General features: G+C 48.4%; 1 protein-coding gene across 48 annotated transcripts in view; it reads right to left on the bottom strand.

Moving 5' to 3' along the window:
* Positions 1-19,276, bottom strand: part of WNK2 (WNK lysine deficient protein kinase 2) — a 126,252-nt gene that overhangs the window by 19,878 nt on the left and 87,098 nt on the right. For 16 of the 48 annotated variants that reach the window (XM_085018338.1, XM_085018339.1, XM_021088159.2 and 13 more), the window contains 6 exons: positions 9,134-9,957; positions 8,787-8,856; positions 6,518-6,600; positions 5,733-6,424; positions 3,985-4,199; positions 2,913-3,101 (listed from right to left, as the gene is read on the bottom strand). In XM_085018338.1, coding sequence (XP_084874464.1) covers positions 2,913-3,101; positions 3,985-4,199; positions 5,733-6,424; positions 6,518-6,600; positions 8,787-8,856; positions 9,134-9,957 — 2,073 coding nt within the window. Of the gene's footprint in view, positions 1-1,562; positions 2,173-2,912; positions 3,102-3,984; positions 4,200-5,732; positions 6,425-6,517; positions 6,601-8,786; positions 8,857-9,133; positions 9,958-19,276 lie in introns of all 48 variants that reach the window. The other 32 variants (XM_085018336.1, XM_021088155.2, XM_021088170.2 and 29 more) reach the window with 6 other exon arrangements.

The following is a 19,276-nucleotide window of genomic DNA, read 5'->3' as shown; positions in this document are numbered from 1 at the left end:
GGGCACATGGGGCAGGAGGAGGTGTCCCATCCCATTAGAGCAGCAGGAGGAGGCTGGAGGCTGTGGGTGGGAGGCCATGGAAAGAACATACAGCACACTCTCCTGACCAGCAACTTCAGAGCACGGGGGTTTGGGGGGGGGGGTGTCACGCTGTGGCCTGAAAAGACTAGGAACTCAGCCAAGGAATGCCTGAAAGAGCTGGGCTGTGAAACAAGCGGCACCACCAAGTCACAGCATCAGAGGAAATAAGGCCTTCAGGCTGGCAGGCATCACTACCTAAAGTCAGCCTGCCTAGGCCAGGTCCCCTGTCTGCCACCAAGCCATGCCATAGGGACAGAAATAAAATGTAAACCCTTTGTCTCTACTGTGCCACACACACATTTTTTAAAATCTTGGAACAATAATTAATCATGAAATAAATGAAAACCCTTAAAAAAAAAAAAAAAGGAACCCTTTGAGTAGAAAAGCAGCATGGCAATGACCTCAGAGGCATACATGGCACTGATCAATCACACACTTTTATCCAAAGTGCCCTGGGGAAACTATGACCTGCTCTTATCTGCTTCCTGCGCCCAGGCAGCAGCCCTCCTGGCCAGATACACACACTCCTCTGACCAAAAGACACCTAGACAGACACCCAGGTGCCCGCACACCATAGCTTCCCCAGCGAGAGCCAGGCACACACAGGTGGAAGAGGACCAGTGAGTGATGAGAAAGGTGAGCAGGAAGCCAGGATGTGACACCGGCCTCCCAGCCCCCCATCCAACTTGGCAACTAACCAGTGACCCCATGATTCTTGAGCTGAAATGGAGCACCTGTTAGTGAACAAGGGGCACCGAGAGGTCCGTGAGCATTTCTATGTTGGTCCTGTCCCTACCGGGAGAGGGTGCCAAAGTCCCTTTGATGGGGATGGACACTGAACTTGGATGGATGGATGCCTGCCATGGACCGTGGCCTTGGATCCCAACAAGCAACAATGTATCTTTATTGTACCAGCAAAAGCCACATGCCCTAAACCAGCATGTCCAATCCAAATGTTAAAAAGCTTATTTTTTCTGTTAAAAAACAAAAACCTGAAAACTGCACAGCTTTTCATTCATTGGCCAATAGACCTGACGGATGAAAACCATTTTGGACAGCCTCGAGCAGGTGCACCATTCCTGGACACAGAGGTCCTGGGTACTATGCGGGGAGGGTGTTCCAGGGAATCTGAGGATGAGTGGGACTTGAGTTTTGGTTCGGCAGAACTTTTGAGGGAGCTGTGTAACTGACTTCATCTCTGAGGTCCATGAGATGAGAGGGAAATACACCAAGTAAAGTGCTCCAGCTAGAGAGAGAGACCAGGTGGGCTGGGCCCAGAAAGAGAGCCACAGCGGGAGGCTGGGATTCACATCTCTCAGGGTGGGAGATTCCTGACGTGACTGGAGTGGAGGGGGTGGGGGTGGGGCATCCTAGCTGGAGCACGTTCTCTGAGATTTCCACATGCAGGGAATGGGGCAGTGGGTTAACAGTACTGGATGTTGTGATACGGCCCTTGTACAGAAGTTACACCCTCCAGTGACCTTCTAGAACTGTCTCGGCTCGTTACATGCATGTCTTCAGAGTCCAGACACGTGTGAAACACACCATGCGTCTAGAGAGGCCGGGGTTGTCTTTTTGTTGTCGCTGGAACTGGGGACAGCGGACGAGTAAATTTGCCACAATTGCAACAGAAATAAAACTACGTCCAACATAAAAAAAAAAAAAAAAAAAAAGTAACAACACTAAACAAACGGGTGACGAGAGATATGCAGAGCACCCTGGGGTCTGAGGGACAGAGTGCCTGAGGCCCGGAGTGGACAAGCCACTGCACATGCTTTTGGTGCCCGGGCATGAGCCAAGAGCATGCACTGGCGCTTTCTGGGGCCAGAAGGGTGGGCATGGATGGGGTTCCATTTTTTTATATTCAATAGGTGATTTGAATGGCATGGGGTAGGCGTCCTACGAAATGTATGGAAGGTAATGAAGACAGGGAGGGTCGGGGGAGAAACCAAGGGCCAGGAAGTGATAAAATACAAAAGAACAAATACAGACAGATGGACACAGACACGGGTCCACTGAGGAATCGAGCGCGAGGTTTGCTACTAGACTTATAGGTCACTCTCTCAGACGTTGGGTGGTGCACTGTCCAGCCTGCAATGAATATAGAGGGAAGAGAACAAAGAGACAGGCATCAAGTAGGGTCTCGGGGTTCCTCCTACACACCACCAGCCACAGCAGCCTCTTCACTTAGCATCCACGGCTCCGCCTAGCCCAGCCCGGAGGACCACAGCCACTGACCACGTAATGAAAAGGAGGTGATGTTGGAGCCGAAGAGAAGCGGACCCCGGGAGAGCGTGCGGGGGGGCAGGGTGGGGGGAGGGTGGGCGCCGGCAGCGGTCCCCGAGACTTCTCTGGACAGAGATGGTGGGGGCGGAGCACCTCATCGCGTAGCTGCTGCGTCCACGGCAGGGGTGCGAGCATTTCCTCCTCAAGGCCAATCTCCCAGCTCGAGAGCTGTGCCCTCGTCCCCCCAGCCGGCCCTCCTGACGGAAGGACCCAGGTTTAGTGGGGAATGGGGTGGGGCGGGGGGGGGGGCAGTGCCTGGGAACCAGCGCAGAGCACACAGCGGATGCCACATCTGACCTCTCAGTGGTCCTGGCGCCTTCCCCAGGCCGGCTCTAGCAAAGCGCACCTCCCTCTGAGCCGCTTACGGCAAGACTCCATGATGGGCAGGCCATCCACTCTTTTCATTCAAAAGCTACGTCTATTAGTCTATTATTTTTTCTCCTTAAGAAGCTGGTGGCAGCCTTGGCCGCAGCTCACATCCCCTCTACGCCACATGGGCCCTATGAGGCTAGCACATGCTCGGAGACTGGCGAGCTGGGAATCACCTGGGCCATGCGCTCCGCCTCCGTCACTGGCCAAGCCGGAGCAGATGTCTGCAGACAGGGAGGCCCGCACGGAGCAGGGCTGCTGAGTCTGAACTGCCTTCCCACATGGGTCTGAAGCTGCTGCGGGCCCTGTCCCAGCGTGGGCAGGGTCCTTAGCAGGAGGGGCTCTGCTGCAGTCTGACAAGTGACCTGGGTGGGGGGGAGAAGGGGTGACAGGCAGGATGAGGCACACAGGACACACCAGCCAGCTCAGGCCACGTCTATCCTCCCTGCTCTTTGCTGGGTGACCTTGGGGAAGCTGAGTCCCTGCAGGCAATGGGTACATGGCTGGGTCATCCATGGGGTAGGGTGGGGCGGAGGTAGGGGGATCTGGAAAATCAAAGAAAATGACCACTTTCTCCACTAATCACTAACACTGTGCCAGCCTGTGTTGTGCAAATACAGGAAAAGGATGATGGCACATCTGCTGATGAACATCTGGGCTCAAACGGGACCCGTGGACTTTCTCACACTAATTAGTTTTGTGTGCGCTTTAGGACAGGGCATGGAATTCATATAATTTTGTGTAATTCTTGCAATTCCTGGACGTGGACCCTGAGGGTTACCTGCTACATGGAGAAGGAGGGCTTAAGGTCATCTCATTGCTGGGTTACCACCTGCAGCATTGGGGGCCTTCAGCTCACCGGGTCCCCACCCCAGAGTATGGGGGCTTGGGGTCCATGTGCACTCTCAATTCCCCAGACATCAAGGTTAAGGGCCAGGGGTCCTCGACATCCTCCCCCCACCAAGGCCGCTGCTCAACCCCCACCATCAGGGGATGACAGATCCCTGAGAAACAGGGTCAGAGGAAGCAGCCCTTGTCCTGGCAGCACCTTGCAAGGAGGAGCACATGGCAGCCTGCAGGCTGCTGGGGACACTGAGCAAGCCTGCCCCACAGTGCTCCAAGCCTAACAAGGCTCCCCTGCTCAGGTGAAAGGAGGTTCAAGAAGCGCTCTCCCAGGACTGAGTGCCTGGCCGCCTGCTCCCACCCCGCTTCCACGCCTAAGCACGGCCAGGAGGGCCCCAGTCCAACCTGTGCTGGAGGCCACGACCTTGAGCTGCTGCACCAGGGGGTTCAGCAGCTTCCCCGCCTTCAGCTTGCCCTTGCTGGTCTTCCTCCGGCGGCCGACAGGGGGTGCCGTGTGGAAGAGGCCCAGGTTGGGGGGCAGCGGCTTGCCAAGGCGGCGGTACAGGGCCTCGATCTCCTGCTTCTGCTGACTCTGTAGCTCGGAGATCTCCTTCAGGTGCCTGCCGAGGGGAAGAGGGGAACCAGGTGGGTGTTTTGGTCCTTTCCAACATCAGCACCCTCTGGAGAGCCTGGGGCTGGCAGGACAGGTGTGAGCAGCAGGGCTGGGAGCCTGCACATGAGCCTGGGTAGACATGCCATGCACAGGGGACAGGAGGGCATCTAAATGCTACTTTCTGATTACATCTAACTGCGGGGGATCATTGGGGCCCTCCGGCATCGACACCCCCAACAACACAGAATCGCATGAGGGCCAGCCTGGGGAGACTCAAGTTTTCTGATACCTGGAAATGTAACACTACCATTTTTGTCAGTGGTAGGGGGTGTGGTATGAAAAATTCATGCATTTAGGGGTTCCCATTGTGGTGCAGTGGAAATGAATCCAACTACGAACCATGAGGATTCAGGTTCAATCCCTGGCCTCGCTCAGCAGGTTAAGGATCTGGTGTTGCCGTGAGCTGTGGTGTAGGTTGTAGATGTGGCTCAGATCTCGTGTGCTGTGGCTGTGGCTGTGGCTGGTGGCTATAGCTCCAATTAGACCCCAACCTTGGAACCTCCATATGCTGCGGGTTGGCCCTAAAAAGACAAAAAAAAAAAAAAAAAATCATGCATTCATACTCAGTACAAACCCTGCACATAAACAGAGATGAAGCAACAGATAATCAGTGCTCAGAACTGGGAGACTGGGAGTTCCCATCATGGCTCAGCAAAAACAAATACGACTAGCATCCATGAGGACTCAGGTTCGATCCCTGCCTCACTCAGTGGGTTAAGGATCCGGCCTTGCCGTGAGCTGTGGTCTAGGGTCACAGACGCAGATTGGATCTGACATTGCTGTGGCTGTGGTACAGGCTGGTGGCTACAGCTCTGATTAGACCCCTGGCCTGGGAACCTCCATATGCTGTGCGTGTGGCCGTAAACAAAACAAAAAAGGACTCAGGTAGAACTACTGATTGTAGGCAAGAACAATTTCTAGCCAATCCAGGAAAGGGCTGGTTGGTCCCTGCTGGCCTTCCTCAGGGAGCAGGAGGCAGCTGGTAGGGGAAGGGGAGAGCAGGGGCTGGGGTAAGGGCAGGACTGGGGCTCTCCCTACACAGCCAGTAGTGGGAGAGAGGCACAGGCTCCTCCAGCCCACATTTCTATTTCTGGGCCCATTCCAAGGGCTCTCGGCCCATGGCCACTCCTTCCCAAGGGCACCAGCCTCTCCCTACCTTAGTAACTACACTGCCAGGTCCTCCTGCCCTGAAGGAGATCTCAGGGTGTCACTGCATCTCAGTGATGCTGACCACAGTGGGGGCAGGTAAAACTTGAGGGAGGGTGAGAGCAAGTGTGAGCAAGGAGCTTTGAGGCTCTCCCACTGAGGCCACAGGAGGGGAGGTGTGGCTCCCAGTGATCAGGTTGAATGGAAGGGACACTGTCTCTGCCTGGTCACCTGGCCCCAGCAGCTCAAAGGGCACATGGCAGGACCCAGACTTCAACTGCCTGTCGCTTCCCTGACACCATGGCCTGGCCCCGACCTGGTCCACAGGACCTACTTCTCTCGCAGACTCTGCAGCTCCTTCCTGATGTCGGCATCCTCAATCTCGGAGTCGTTGTCACTGCTGATGTAGGATGACTGGGAGTGGAAGGAGGTCACACTGATGGTGGGGACCTTCACACCTGTCCTGCTGGGTGTCTCCAGGCCTGGGGAATCAGCCCGAGAGGACCTATGCAGGAAGGCGGTGGCCTTCTTCACAAAGTCACTGGCCACACCCCCACTGCTGCCTGGCAGGGAGGCGTGCTTCTGGACGGGGGGCCTTCGGTGCGGGCACTCATCCCCAGAGTCACTGGACATGGGCTCGCCCATGCCAACCTCGATGGAGGAGGCTGTCTGCGCCCGCCGCACAGCCAGCTTCATGTCTGGGCTGTGGGGGGCCTCGTCCAGGTACACATCGGGTGGGGCTGAGTACCGCAGGCTACTGGGGGAGGCCAGAGTCCACTCATCCTGGGTGCTGACCACCGAGAACCGGCCCACAGTTTTGGCTGGTGAACTGCCGTCCTGCTGCCCTGGCCACTTCTGAGCAGACCCCGAGACCTGAGCGCCATGTGTCTGGGGGTGACTGTCCTGGCCAGCCTCGGTCGACGTCCCCAGGCAGCTCTGTGTGGATTTGGCCAAGGTTTCCCCAGGGACCCTGCCAGGCCGGTCTGTGGGCTCCGGAGGCGCAGGGATGGTAGGAGCTGGGGCATCCTTGGGAAACAGTGAAAAGGAAAAGATTCCACACGAACACCAGCAGAGAGCAAACCCACCAACCCAGTGAGCATCTCATTGGAGAAAACTTACCTGAGGAGCGCTGGGTGCTGTGGGCAAATCTGGGGCCACCTGTCCTCCCTCACAGCCCAGCGTGTAGCTCAAAGATGATTCTGCTGTAGGAACGTCAAAATCATGATTTGGGCTGGGGCATAGAACAAAGGCAGGAAGAGCCCAAAAGTAGCCAGTCAAGAATAGAAGGGGAGCTGGCAGTGAGAAGCTGTGTGTGCAGCTGGGAAATTAACACCACTGTTGTCCTAACCCTGTCACTTCAAAATAGATGCCCTGAAACCCAGAAAAGGGAGGAGGCATCAGCCCAACACACTCAAGTCCCTGAAGATCCCTGGCTCCAGACAATCAGGCACAGCCAGGAGCCAGGCCCCCCACCACACACCTGAAGACCATCACCTGTCTCACCTTCATGGGTATACCCCTGATGACATCACTGTCTCACCTGACACCTCTATCACGTGATAGGACCACCTTCTCTCTCCCTGACATGTTCTGATGATAAAAGCGTCTTATTAGGTCCTGGAAAATCAGAGCAATAATGCTGATTCCTAACTCCCACTGCTCAAATGCCCAGGGAAGGTCCATGTCATCTGAGGCTGTCCCAGTTCCCCATCGACAGAGAGGGCACATTTCTGACCAACCTTCCTGGGTTGCTGTGAAGAGCAAAGAGAAGCAGAAGGAGCTAAGTGTAGGAGTCTGGCCTGACCTGAGACCTGCACATAGCACAAGAAAGCTGGGGCTGTGGGTGAGCCTGAGCTGGCCTGACAGCCTGCAGCAGGTGGTGGCAGGGCCTGCCTCCCCCTTCCCAGATTCCTGGGGAGACCTGGGCCCATTCGTCACGCAGTCTCAATCCATAGGCAACACGTGACACTCTTCCTCACATGCATGTGGTGGGGATCATCCAACTTTGTTTCACACGCTTCCAGGGACAGGAGACTCCTTATCAACTGTACTCTATTGTTAGAGAGCTCTGACTGCCAGAAAAGCTCACCTTTTCCAAACTAGAATCTGTTTCCTTAGAGATCCCCCATGAGTTATGCATTCTGGAAGTCTCTGATGTCGCAGAAGGAGGCCCGTGGTACACCTCTCTTGCACAGAAGTTAGGAGATGGAGCAGGTGCTCAGGTACAACCTCTTGCCTTCTCCCTTCTCTAGCACACTCCTGCTTCACTCTAGGACCCTCATCTTTCCCAGGTAAACATCAGATGCTACAGTCTCTGATCCCAATGCCACTCCCCTACCTCCAAAGTGTAGTCTCCAGGGTTCTGGCCAGAATCCAATGGTCCACTTCCCTTGCTCTGTGAACTGGCTGGGGTGGGGGGCTGTGCCTGCTACTGATGCACACCCAGGATCCTGTTACAAGGTTGGCTGGATCCTAATCTTGCTAATCTCCCAAGAAACTCCAGGATGAGAAGGAACCAACATCTTAGAAGGTTAGACCAACTCCCTTGGGCTGGAACATGGGTGTTCAGGTAAGGAAATGAGAACCACAGGGAGAGTTCCTGCAGAGATGAGGAACACCATGAAGCCACGGAGGAAACTGCGTTTCAGAACCTCATGGACGGCTCCAGCCCGATGGCTTCCATGGACCTGCTGAACTTCCCAGGCCCAGCCCTGCACTCTATCCAAAATAACCATAGGCATCTTGCAGCCTTCTTCTTTTTTTTTCTTTTCTGTCTTTTTAGGGACATATCTGAGCATATGGAGGTTCCCAGGCTAGGGGCTGAATCATAGCTGTAGCCGCCAGCCTACGCCAGAGGCACAGCAACACAGGATCCGAGCTGCATCTTGGACCTACACCACAGCTCACAGCAACGCCGGATCCTTAACCCACTGAGCGAGGCCGGGGTTCAAACCCGAGTCCTCATGGTTGCCAGTCGGGTTCATTAACCACTGAGCCATGATGGGAACTCCAGCATCTCATAACCTTCTAAAGAAATGGGAGCTGAAAATGCCCAGCAGAACATGTTGAGAGCACTGAACGTGTTGAGAGCACTGGGAAGGGAGCACACAGGCCCAGAGAGCGTCCCAACACCCAGTCAACAGAGCCTTCACCTATTTCCACAGAGGACTTTCGCTCCTTTGGGTGTAAACACACGGTTTGTGCGAGGACTCGGTGGGTTTTAACTAAGGCTCTATCATGAATGCTCCTGCTATGTGGGCTGAGGGGCCCCCACAAGGGGCACCAGATATGGAGGCTATCGGTCCCACCCCACATGCTGTGGGGATGAAGCATAAAGAGGAAGAATGTTCCATAGCAAAGAAGGCTGGTAGCACCTGAGCCTTGTTACCTGTCACTGGCAAGGCCATGGCCTGCTCCAAGGTGGTCCCTAATCCAGGGGTCGCTTCGGACATTTCCATCTGAAGAAAGAAACAGAAAGCAAAGAGCTTTGAGCCTCACTTGTTGACATCACTGCAGTTAAACTACAAATGCTCTCCTCCAGTCCAAAGTCTGGATGCTTCCCCCTTGGGTCACTTTGCACAAAATGTGTGGGTGGCTCAGGCATGGACCTCCAAGTACAGGAAGTCCCAGGGCTGCAGCAGCTCTGTACAGCCAGGATGCCCACAGGCCTGGCGAGAATCAGCCCCTCTCCACATCCCCACTCAGGGGCGCACCTCTGGGCGAGGAGGTACTCACGGCATGCTGGGGCAGCAGGGCCAGGTCGCCCCCGGAGGCCTCTGTGCAGGGCCAGTCCCCTTTAGGGGGCTCCAGGGTGAAGTCTCGGTCACCCGCTTCTACAGGGGTCCCGGCTGAGGCTGAGGAAGTGGGCACATGCTCTTGGTAGAGCAGAGTTCGCAGCTTCTCATCCAGGCTCTTGATGGTGCTGTCCACGAAGCCCACCCTTGGGGGTGGCCCTTCCCCATCTGACTCCAAGGCCGAGGGGGGCTGAGGTGGGGCAGTGGGTGCCATTGGGGGGCTGGGGAGCTGAGGGGTGGCCAGGCTGATGGCCCCCACCACAGGGGGGAGTGGGGGAAGGGGTTGGCCCAGGGTGGGCTGAGGGGCCCCGCAAGGGGCACCAGATGCAGAAGCTGATGCCGAAAATGGCTCCCCCCTGGTGCTGGACTCTCTGGCTGAGGTGGAATCCCTAAGACCTGGCGGGTGGAGGGGGGCCTCTGGAGGTGGGGCGCAAGGCTCTGGCACCATGCCAGGGGGCTGAGCAGCAAGCTGGGCATCTTGAGTTTCCACTAATGGCCGGGGGTGCTTATGCTCACTGGCCGGCCCCTGAGGGGTCCCTGGGCCCCCGGCCTGCATGGCAGCCGCTGTTGCTGGCTCTGGCTTAGGACTGGTGGCTGGTAGGGCCACATCTTGGGGCACAGCAGTCACGGGAGGGGAGGATGGCATCAAAGGAGCTGGTGCGCCGCCAGGAGGGTCCCTGGGGCCTGCTTGGCTCAGAAGCTGTGGACCAGCCAGGAAGCTGGGTTTTTCCTTTGAGGACAGCGGCTCTGCACAGGGCGCTGGGTCTAGAAGAAATAGGAAAAATATTTCTGTACTAGCCTACTCTGATCCTATTTACCTGGCACTTCATTGGCCAAAAATATGCCTTTTTTTCTCTTTCATTTTTTGATCTCTACTCTTCTGATTTGATGACTATCTTCTTTTTTTTTTCTTTTTTTTTTTTAAGTTTTTTAGGGCACCTGCAGCACATCGAAGTTCCCAGGCTAGGGGTCGAATTAGAGCTAGAGTTGCCAGCCTATGCCACAGCCACAGCCACACAGGATCTGAGCCACATCTGTGACCTACAACACAGCTCACAGCAACACCAGATACTTAACCCACTGAGCAAGGCCAGGGATCGAACCCACAACCTCATGGTTCCTAGATTCCTTTCTGCTGCACCAAGACAGGAACTCCTTGATGACTATCTTTAGTGTTGTGTTTGGAACCCTTTTTCTTTTTTGTGTGTATATCTATTATAGATTTTTGGTTTGTGGTTACCATGAGATTTTGGTACAGCAGTCTCTCTCTCTCTCTATATATATATACATGATTGTTTTTAAGTTGCTGATCTCTTAATTTCAAATGGATATTAAATAGCCTGCATTTGTACTCTTCTCCTCTCATGTTTACTGGTTTAGACATCATTTTTATTTGTGTATGATTCTACCTTTACTGTATGTTTGCCTTTATCCATGAGTTTTTCCATTCATAATTTCTTTGCTTCTATTTGTGGCCTTTTCTTTTCCACCTAGGAAAGTTCCTTTAGCATTTGTTGTAAAGCTGGTTTGGTGATGCTGAATTCTCTTAGTTTTTGCTCGTCTGTAAAGCTTTTAATTTCTCCATCAAATCTGAACAAGAGCCTAGCTGGGTAGAATATTCTTGATTGTAGGTTTTTCCCTTTCATCATTTAAATATACCCTTCTGGCCTGCAGAATTTCTGCAGAAAAATCGGCTGATAGACTTATAGGAGTTCCTTTGTACATGACTACGTTTTTCTCTTGATGCCTTTAACTTTACTATTCTAATTATGATATATGTTTTTATATCATATATTATATTATATGATATATATTATATGATATAAAGTATTTTCTTTGACTGGAAGAATTACTACTCCAAGGCAATCTACAGATTTGACTTAATTCAACCCCTATCAAAATATGCATGACATTTTCCACAAATCTAGAACAAATATCCTAAATTTTATATGCAATCACAAAGACTCCCAATTGCCAAACCATCGTGAGAAAGAAGAACAAGGCTGGAGGTATCACACTCCCCAACTTCACACCACACTACAAAGCTACAGTAGTCAAAACAGGATGGTACTGGCATAAAAAGAGACATATAGATCAGTGGGAAAGAATAGAGAGCCCAGAAATAAACCCACACACACTTATGGTCAACTAATCTACAACAAGGAAGGCACGAATATACAATAAGGAAAAGACAGTCTCCAACAAGTGGTGCTAGAAAAACTAGGTAGCTACATGTAAAAGAATGAAATGAGACCATTTTCTTATACCGTACACAAAAATAAACTCAAAATGTATTAAAGACCAGAAACCATAAAACTCCTAGATGAAAACATAAGCAGAATACTCTTGACATAAATCAGAGCAATATTTTTTTTGGATATGTCTCCTAAGGCAAGGGAAACAAAAGCAAAAATATACAAATGGGACCTAATTAAACTTAAAAGCTTTGGCACAGCAAAGGAAACCACTGACAAAATGAAAAGACAGCTTACTGAATGGGAGAAAATAGTTGCAAATAACATGACTGATAAGGGGTTAATATCCAAAATATATTAACAGCTCACACAACTCAGTATCAAAAAAACTAAACAACCTGGTTTAGAAAAAGGGCTGAAGACCTAAATAGACATTCTTCAAAGAAGATGTACAGATGGCCAATAGGCACATGAAAAGATACTTAACATCACTAATGGATATCAAAACCACAATGAGATACCACCTCACACCTGTCAGAATGGCTATCAACAAAAAGACCACAAATAACAAATGTTGGCAAGAATATAGAGAAAAGGGAACCACTGTACACAGTTGATGAGAATGTAAGTTGGTACAGCCACTTTGGAAAACATTATGGAGGTTCCTCAAAAAACTAAAAATAGAACTACAATATGATTCAGCAATTCCACTCCTGGGAATTTTTTCATCCCCCTAAAATTGAAAAGACTAATTTGAAAAGATAATGCTCCCAGCAATGTTCAAAGAAGCATTATTTATAATAACCAAACAGCAACTTCCCATTTCTGGCCCCCCTCCCAGGACTTGGCAACCACTTGTCTATTCCCTGCTTCTGAATTTGACTACTTTTTCTTTTTTCTCTTTAGGGCCCCACCCACGGCATATGGAGGTTCCCAGGCTAGGGGTCCAATCAGAGCTACAGCTGCCAGCCTAAGCCACAGCCACAGCAGTGCAGGATCCAAGCCACATCCACGACCTATACCACAGCCCACGGCAACACTGGATCCTTAACCCACTGAGTGATGCCAGGGGTCAAACTTGCAACCTCATGGTTCCTAGTCGGATTCGTTTCTGCTGCACCACAACGGGGACTCCTGAATTTGACGACCTTAGATACCTCATATTAAGCGGAATCATACAGTATTTGTCTTCTGTGATTGGATTATTTCACTTAGCACAATGTCCTCTAGGAATGTCCATGTTGTCACAAATGGCAGGATCTCCTTGTTTTAAGTCATAATCCACTGTACATAAATACAACTTTCCTTATCCATCTATTGATGGACATTTAGGTTGTTTCCATATTTTTGATACCATGAAGAATACTGTAACAAACATCGGGGTGCAGATTTCTTTTCAAGATGGTGATTTTATTTCCTTTAGCTAAATACCCAGAAGTAGGACTGAAGAATCATGTGGTAGGTCTGTTTTTCCTTTTTGAGGAATCTGCATACTGTTTTCCACAGTGGTTTACATTCCCAACAACAGTGTGAAAGGGTCCCATTTCCGTACATCCTTGCCAATGCTTTTCTTTCCTTTTTTTTTTTTTTTTTAATTTTAGGTCCACACCCATGGCAGGTTCCCAGTTCCCAGGCTAAGGGTCCAATCGGAGCTGTAGCTGCCATCCTACACCACAGCCACAGTGACCGCAGATTCAGATCCAAGCCGCATCAGTGACTTACACTGGATCTGTGACCTCACAGCAACGTCGGATCGTCAACCCACTGGGTGAGGCCAGGGATCAAACCTGCATCCTCCTGGATGTTAGACCGGTTTCTGCCAAGCTACAAAGGGAATGTCCCTAGTTTTTATTTATTTTGTGTGTGTGTGTGTGTCTTTTTTGCTATTTCTTGGGCCGCTTCTGCGGCATATGGAGGTTCCCAGGCTAGGGGTCGAATCAGAGCTGTAGTCACCGGCCTACGCCAGAGCCACAGCAACGTGGGATCCGAGCCGCATCTGCAACCTACACCACAGCTCACGGCAACGCCAGATCGTTAACCCACTGAGCAAGGGCAGGGACCGAACCCGCAACCTCATGGTTCCTAGTCGGATTCGTTAACCACTGCGCCACGATGGGAACTCCGCCCCTAGTTTTTAATACTAGCCTTTCTGAAAGGTGTTCAGGTGATACATCATTGTGGTTTTCATTTATGTTTTCCAGATAACTAATTAAGCACCTTTTCTTACGTTATCTGGATATCCTCTTTACAACATATCTTAGTCCCTTGTCTATTTTTCTATGGAGTTACAACACTTTTCTTTTTGATTTGTGATACTTATTCACATATGCTGGATGAGAACCAGCTTTTGTTGGTCCTATGCATTGCAAATATCTTCTCTCACTCTGTAATTTGCCAATTTGCTCAATTAGTGGTGTCTTTTGAAAAACAAGGAGTTCCCACCATGGCTCAGCGGAAACGAATCTGACTAGTATCCATGAAAACAGAGGTTCAATCTCTGGCCTCGCTCACTGGGTTAAGGATCGGCATTGCTCAGATCCCACGTTGCCCTGATTCGACCCCTAGCCTGGGAACCTTCATATGCTGCAGGTACGGCCCTATTTAAAAAAAAAAGACAAAAAAAGAAAAAACAATAATTCTTAGTTTTAATGTTAAAATTTACCACATTCTGGCCAGGCTTTCCTTCAGTGTTTGTGTGAACTTTATTCTGTCTATCCTGGAGTCATAAAGATATTATGTCCTCTTATATTACTTTGACATTCACAATCTACTTATAATGAGTTTTGTTTATGGTATAAGTTTAGAAACAAAGATGATTTTTCCCCATGTGGATAGCCTATTACCCTTTCTTTTTTCTTTTTTTAAAAACCATCCTATCATTATTGTTCAGCAGTTAGACTTTTCTTGTCAATAAAGATGTAGGCCTGCATTTGGGCTCTTTTATACAATTGTTCAATTTGTCTATCCTTGTGCCAGGAATACTTCACAATTGTAGGTTTATATAATTGGTACATGACACACCCAATATAACAGTATCCTTCCCCTAGACAGTGTCTTGGTTTTTTCTAGCCTATGCATTTCTACAAACACTGTATATTCAGCTTGTTAATGCCTTTTAAAATATTGCTAGAATTTTTTACTGGGATCACACAGTCTATGGATCCATTTGGGGAGAAGTAACAAGTTTATAACACTGAACTTTCCAATACCATGAACATGGTATATATTTTTCCATTCATTTATTTTAAAATTTCTCTCAGTGTTTTATAGTTTGGGGTGTAGAGAACTGGGTTTTTCAAATAAGATTCATTTCTATTTGATGTTTGGCATTATTACGTTGATGGTAAATGGAACTTTTCAAAGTTTCTAATTTTCTAACTACTCCTGTTATTAAAAGATAATTGGGTTTTGCATCTAGCTACCCCCTAAACTCACTTATTATTTCTAATAATTTACCTATAAATTTAAATTTCAGTATACATAGTCACTTTAACAACAAATAGATTAAAAAAAAAAAAAAAAAGGCATTCCCATCGTGATGCAGTGGAAACAAATCCAACTAGGAACCATGAGGTTGCAGGTTCGATCCCTGGCCTCGCTCAGTGGGTTAAGGTTCCGGTGTTGCCATGAGCTGTGATGTAGGTTGCAGATGTGGCTCAGATCCCGAGTTGGCTGTGGCTGTGGCATAGGCCGGCAGCAACGGCTCCGACTCTACCCCTAGCCTGGGAACCTACATATGCCACAGGTGCGGCCCTAAAAAGATAAAAGACAACAGACACACACACATACAAAAACCAGATAGATTTTATTTTTTTCCACTTGAATCCTTATAGCTTTTAAAAATAGTTACTTAAATACCATTCAATAGAAGTAAAAACAAGTTTTTGGCAAAGTTTGGCAAATGTTCCTTGCAAAATTTGTAACTTTGCCCAATATAATAATTTTACAGCATGGGCTTCTTAGTAAAAGATAGCTATCTGGTTCTGTCCAAATTTTTAATAAAAAGTAGTAATGTTAAAAGGAACATCATGTTTTATGTAGCACCGATATGGAATTACATTGAGAACTCAGAATAATTACTCAGCTCTGAGGGTCTATTATGTGGTATACATTATGTTTTTGTTTCCACTTAAAAGAGTGGTTAATATTGGAAGAGATAATAGAAGGAAGCCTACCTTTAGTTGGTACCAACTCCAACAAGCAAAAATTGGCTTGGAAAACCTTGTTTCGAGAGAAATGCATTTACTTCAAATGAAAAATAAAGCTATTGTGCCTTTACCATAACACCTCCTTAGATATTTACAAAAAGTGTTCAGGGCACTATTTCTTCTTTTTTTTTTTTTTTTCTTTTTAGCCAAGCCTACAGTATGCGGAAGTTCCCGGGCCAGGGACTGAACCCATGCCACAGCAGTAACAATGTCAGGTCCTTAACCCACTAAGCCACAGAGAAACCCTAGGGCATAGGCTCTTAAACTTGACTACAGATTGGAATCACCTTGAAGGTGCCAAAGAGGATGATGCTGGGTCCACGTGCAGAAATTCATATTTCACTGTGTAAAGCAGGGCCTAAGCTTCTTCAGACTGACTGCTTTTCCTTCCTTCTTTTTATTTCTTACTCCCTCTTGCCTCTCCCCCCCTTTCCCTTCCTCTCACCTTCTCTTCCTTCTTTATGTCTGCAATATTGTAATTTATAGGGAAAATGTATATTTGCTCATTCAGATGACCATATATATACATGGTCTTCATTCACACTTCTGGCTCACAGCTCCCCAAAACCTTTGGAACCTCCTCAGCAAAAAGAGCAATGGTATAATATTTGGTCTCTTGACCTTAGTTCCTGAAAATGCTTCAGGTAAGATCTTTGGATCCTATTCAAGTGTGGTGGCTGGTTGCCAAAAGAACTGACCATGTGAACAGAGGGGTAGAACTTTCAGTCTCACCTCTTGATTTCAGGGAAGGGAAGAGGGGCAGCAGGTTGCACTAACCACCAAGGGCTAATGATTTAATCATGCTCATGTACTGAAACCTCCGTAAAGTCTCTAGAGGCCAGGCTTCAGAGAGCCTGCAGGCTGGTGAACACACAGAGATTAGGAGAGTAGTGCACCTGGAGAGAAAATGGAAGTTTGTGCCCTTTGCCAATGCCTTGCCTTATCTTATCTGCTTGTTGATTCATATACTTTAATATCATTTTATGACAAACTGATGAATATGTTTCTGTGAGCCATTCTAGCAAATGAATCCAACCCAAGGAAGAGATCGTGGGAACCTCTGATCTATAGCCAGCCAGCCAGTCAGAAGTACAGGAAACAACCTAAACTTGTGATTGGCATCCTGAGTTCACAGGTACGACTGGAAACTCCAGTTTGTAGCCAGTTGGTCAGATGCACATGTAATAACCTGGGCTTGTGACTGGCATCTGAAATGGAAAGTGGTCCTGTGGGACTGAGTGCTTTACCCATGGAATCTGATTCTATTTCCAGAGAGAAAGTGTCAGAATTGAGTTGAATTCTCAGACACTTGGCTGGCATCCAAGAATTGCTCGTTGGTATGGAAGAGCCTAAGCACACACACACACCCACGTTGGAACTGGTTTCAGGAACCCTTTTACAGTGTCTTACACTACACTGCACTATCTAGGACCTCCAGTAGGATACCGAAAGTAAGTGGTGATAATGAGTATCCTTATATTGCTCTCTGTCTCAAAAAGAAAGCATACGATATATCAACGTTAAGAATATTTGCTGCTTTTAGGGAGCTCCCATCGTGGCTCAGCAGTAACAAATCCAACTAGTATCCATGAGGACGCGGTTTCAATCCCTGGCCTCGCTCAGTGGGTTAAGGATCCGGCATTGCTGTGAACCATGGCATAGGTCACAGATGTGGCTTGGATCTGGCATCACTGTGGCTGTGGCTGTGGCTGGCAGCTACAGCGCCCATTTGACCCCCATCCTGGGAACTTCATATGTTGCAGGTGTGGCCCTAAAAAGACAAAAAAAAAAAAAAGAATATTTGCTGTCTTTAAAATAGATATACTTTGTCAGATTAAAAAAATTCATTTATTGGAGTTCCTGTCGTGGCGCAGTGGTTAACGAATCCGACTAGGAACCATGAGGTTGCAGGTTCGGTCCCTGTCCTTGCTCAGTGGGTTAACGATCCGGCGTTGCCGTGAGCTGTGGTGTAGGTTGCAGACGCGGCTCGGATCCCACGTTGCTGTGGCTCTGGCATAGGCCGGCAGCTACAGCTCCGATTAGACCCCTAGCCCGGGAACCTCCATATGCCACGGGAGCAGCCCAAGAAAAGGCAAAAAAAAAAAAAAAAAAAAAAAAAAAATTCATTTATTTAAAGTCATTATTGGATGTTGACTTTTCTCAAATGCTTTCCCCCACGGACTGGACTGAGAAAATCACATACTTCTTTAATTCATGCCTCTGGTAAGCACCATTTCACTTAGTGGTTCTATGAGCTCAACTGTATTTTTCCCTCCAAATTCCACATATAATTGAGATCAGACAGCACTGGTCTTTCTTTGCTTGACCTGACTTATTTAGCATAACGACCTCCAATCCATCCACATTGTCACAAATGGCAGGATTTCCTTCTTTTTTTTGGTTATTTCACTGTGTATATTTGCCATGTTTTCTTTACCCATTCAATTGGTCACATTTAAATTGTTTCTGTATCTTAGTTCTTGTGAATAGTACTGTAATGAACATAGGGGTATGATATTTCTCCAAAACAGTGATTTCAGTTCCTTTGGATACATATCCAGAAGTCGACTGCTGGAACATATATGGTAGTTCTAGGTTTAATTTTCTGAGGACCCTCCATACTATTTTCCATAATGGCTTTACCAATTTACATTCCCTCCAACATTTATATCACCCCTTTTGCCACATTCTCACCAACATTTGTCATCTATTGTCTTTTTGATGATGGCCACCCTAACAGGCATGAGGGAAATCTCATTTTGGTTTTGAATTGCATTTCCTTGAGGATTAGTGAGGTTGAGCACCTTTTCATATACTTGTTGGTAATTCATAAGTCTCTTTGGAAATATGTCTATTCAGATTCTTTGTCCATTTTAAATTGGATTATCTGGGGGTTTGCTAGTGAGTTATGTGAGTTCCTTGCATATTTTAGATATTAACCCTTTTGTTTTTCATTTTGTTTATGTGCTGTATCACATTTATTGATCTGCTTATGTTGAACCATCCTTGCATCTCAGGAATAAATCCCACATGATTGTGGAGTATGATTATTTCAATGTGCTACTGATTCACCACACACATTTAATGTTTTTTCTTTTCTTTTTTTGTCTTTTTGTCTTTTGTCTTTTATTGTTGTTGTTGTTGTTGTTGTTGCTATTTCTTGGGCCGCTCCCGCGGCATATGGAGGTTCCCAGGCTAGGGGTTGAATCAGAGCTCTAGCCACCGGCCTATGCCAGAGCCACAGCAACGTGGGATCCGAGCCGCGTCTGCAACCTACACCACAGCTCACGGCAACGCCGGATCGTTAACCTACTGAGCAAGGGCAGGGACCAAACCCTCAACCTCATGGTTCCTAGTCGGATTCGTTAACCACTGCGCCACGACGGGAACTCCTTTTTTTTTCTTTTTAGGGCCTCACCCTTGGCATATGGAGGTTCCCAAGCTAGAGGTCTAATTGGAACTACAGCTGCTGGCCTACACCACAGCCACAGCAATGCCGGATCCTTAACCCACTGAGCAAGACCAGGAATCGAACCCACAACCTCATGGTTCCTAGTCAGATTTGTTTCCACTGCACCATGATGGGAACTCTACATATTTAATGTTTTTAATGTCACAACATATCTTTTTATATTGTGCATCATTTAAAAATTGCAGTAATCATAGTTATTTTTCATACTT

Source organism: Sus scrofa, chromosome 3, assembly GCF_054392235.1.
Source record: "Sus scrofa isolate SSC_HxYL_T2T_F1_AM1 chromosome 3, Sscrofa_HxYL_maternal_Yorkshire_Landrace_v2.0, whole genome shotgun sequence".
Taxonomy (NCBI): domain Eukaryota; kingdom Metazoa; phylum Chordata; class Mammalia; order Artiodactyla; family Suidae; genus Sus; species Sus scrofa.
Note: the sequence above shows the minus strand (reverse complement) of the source record. Positions and strands in the feature narration are given on the sequence as shown.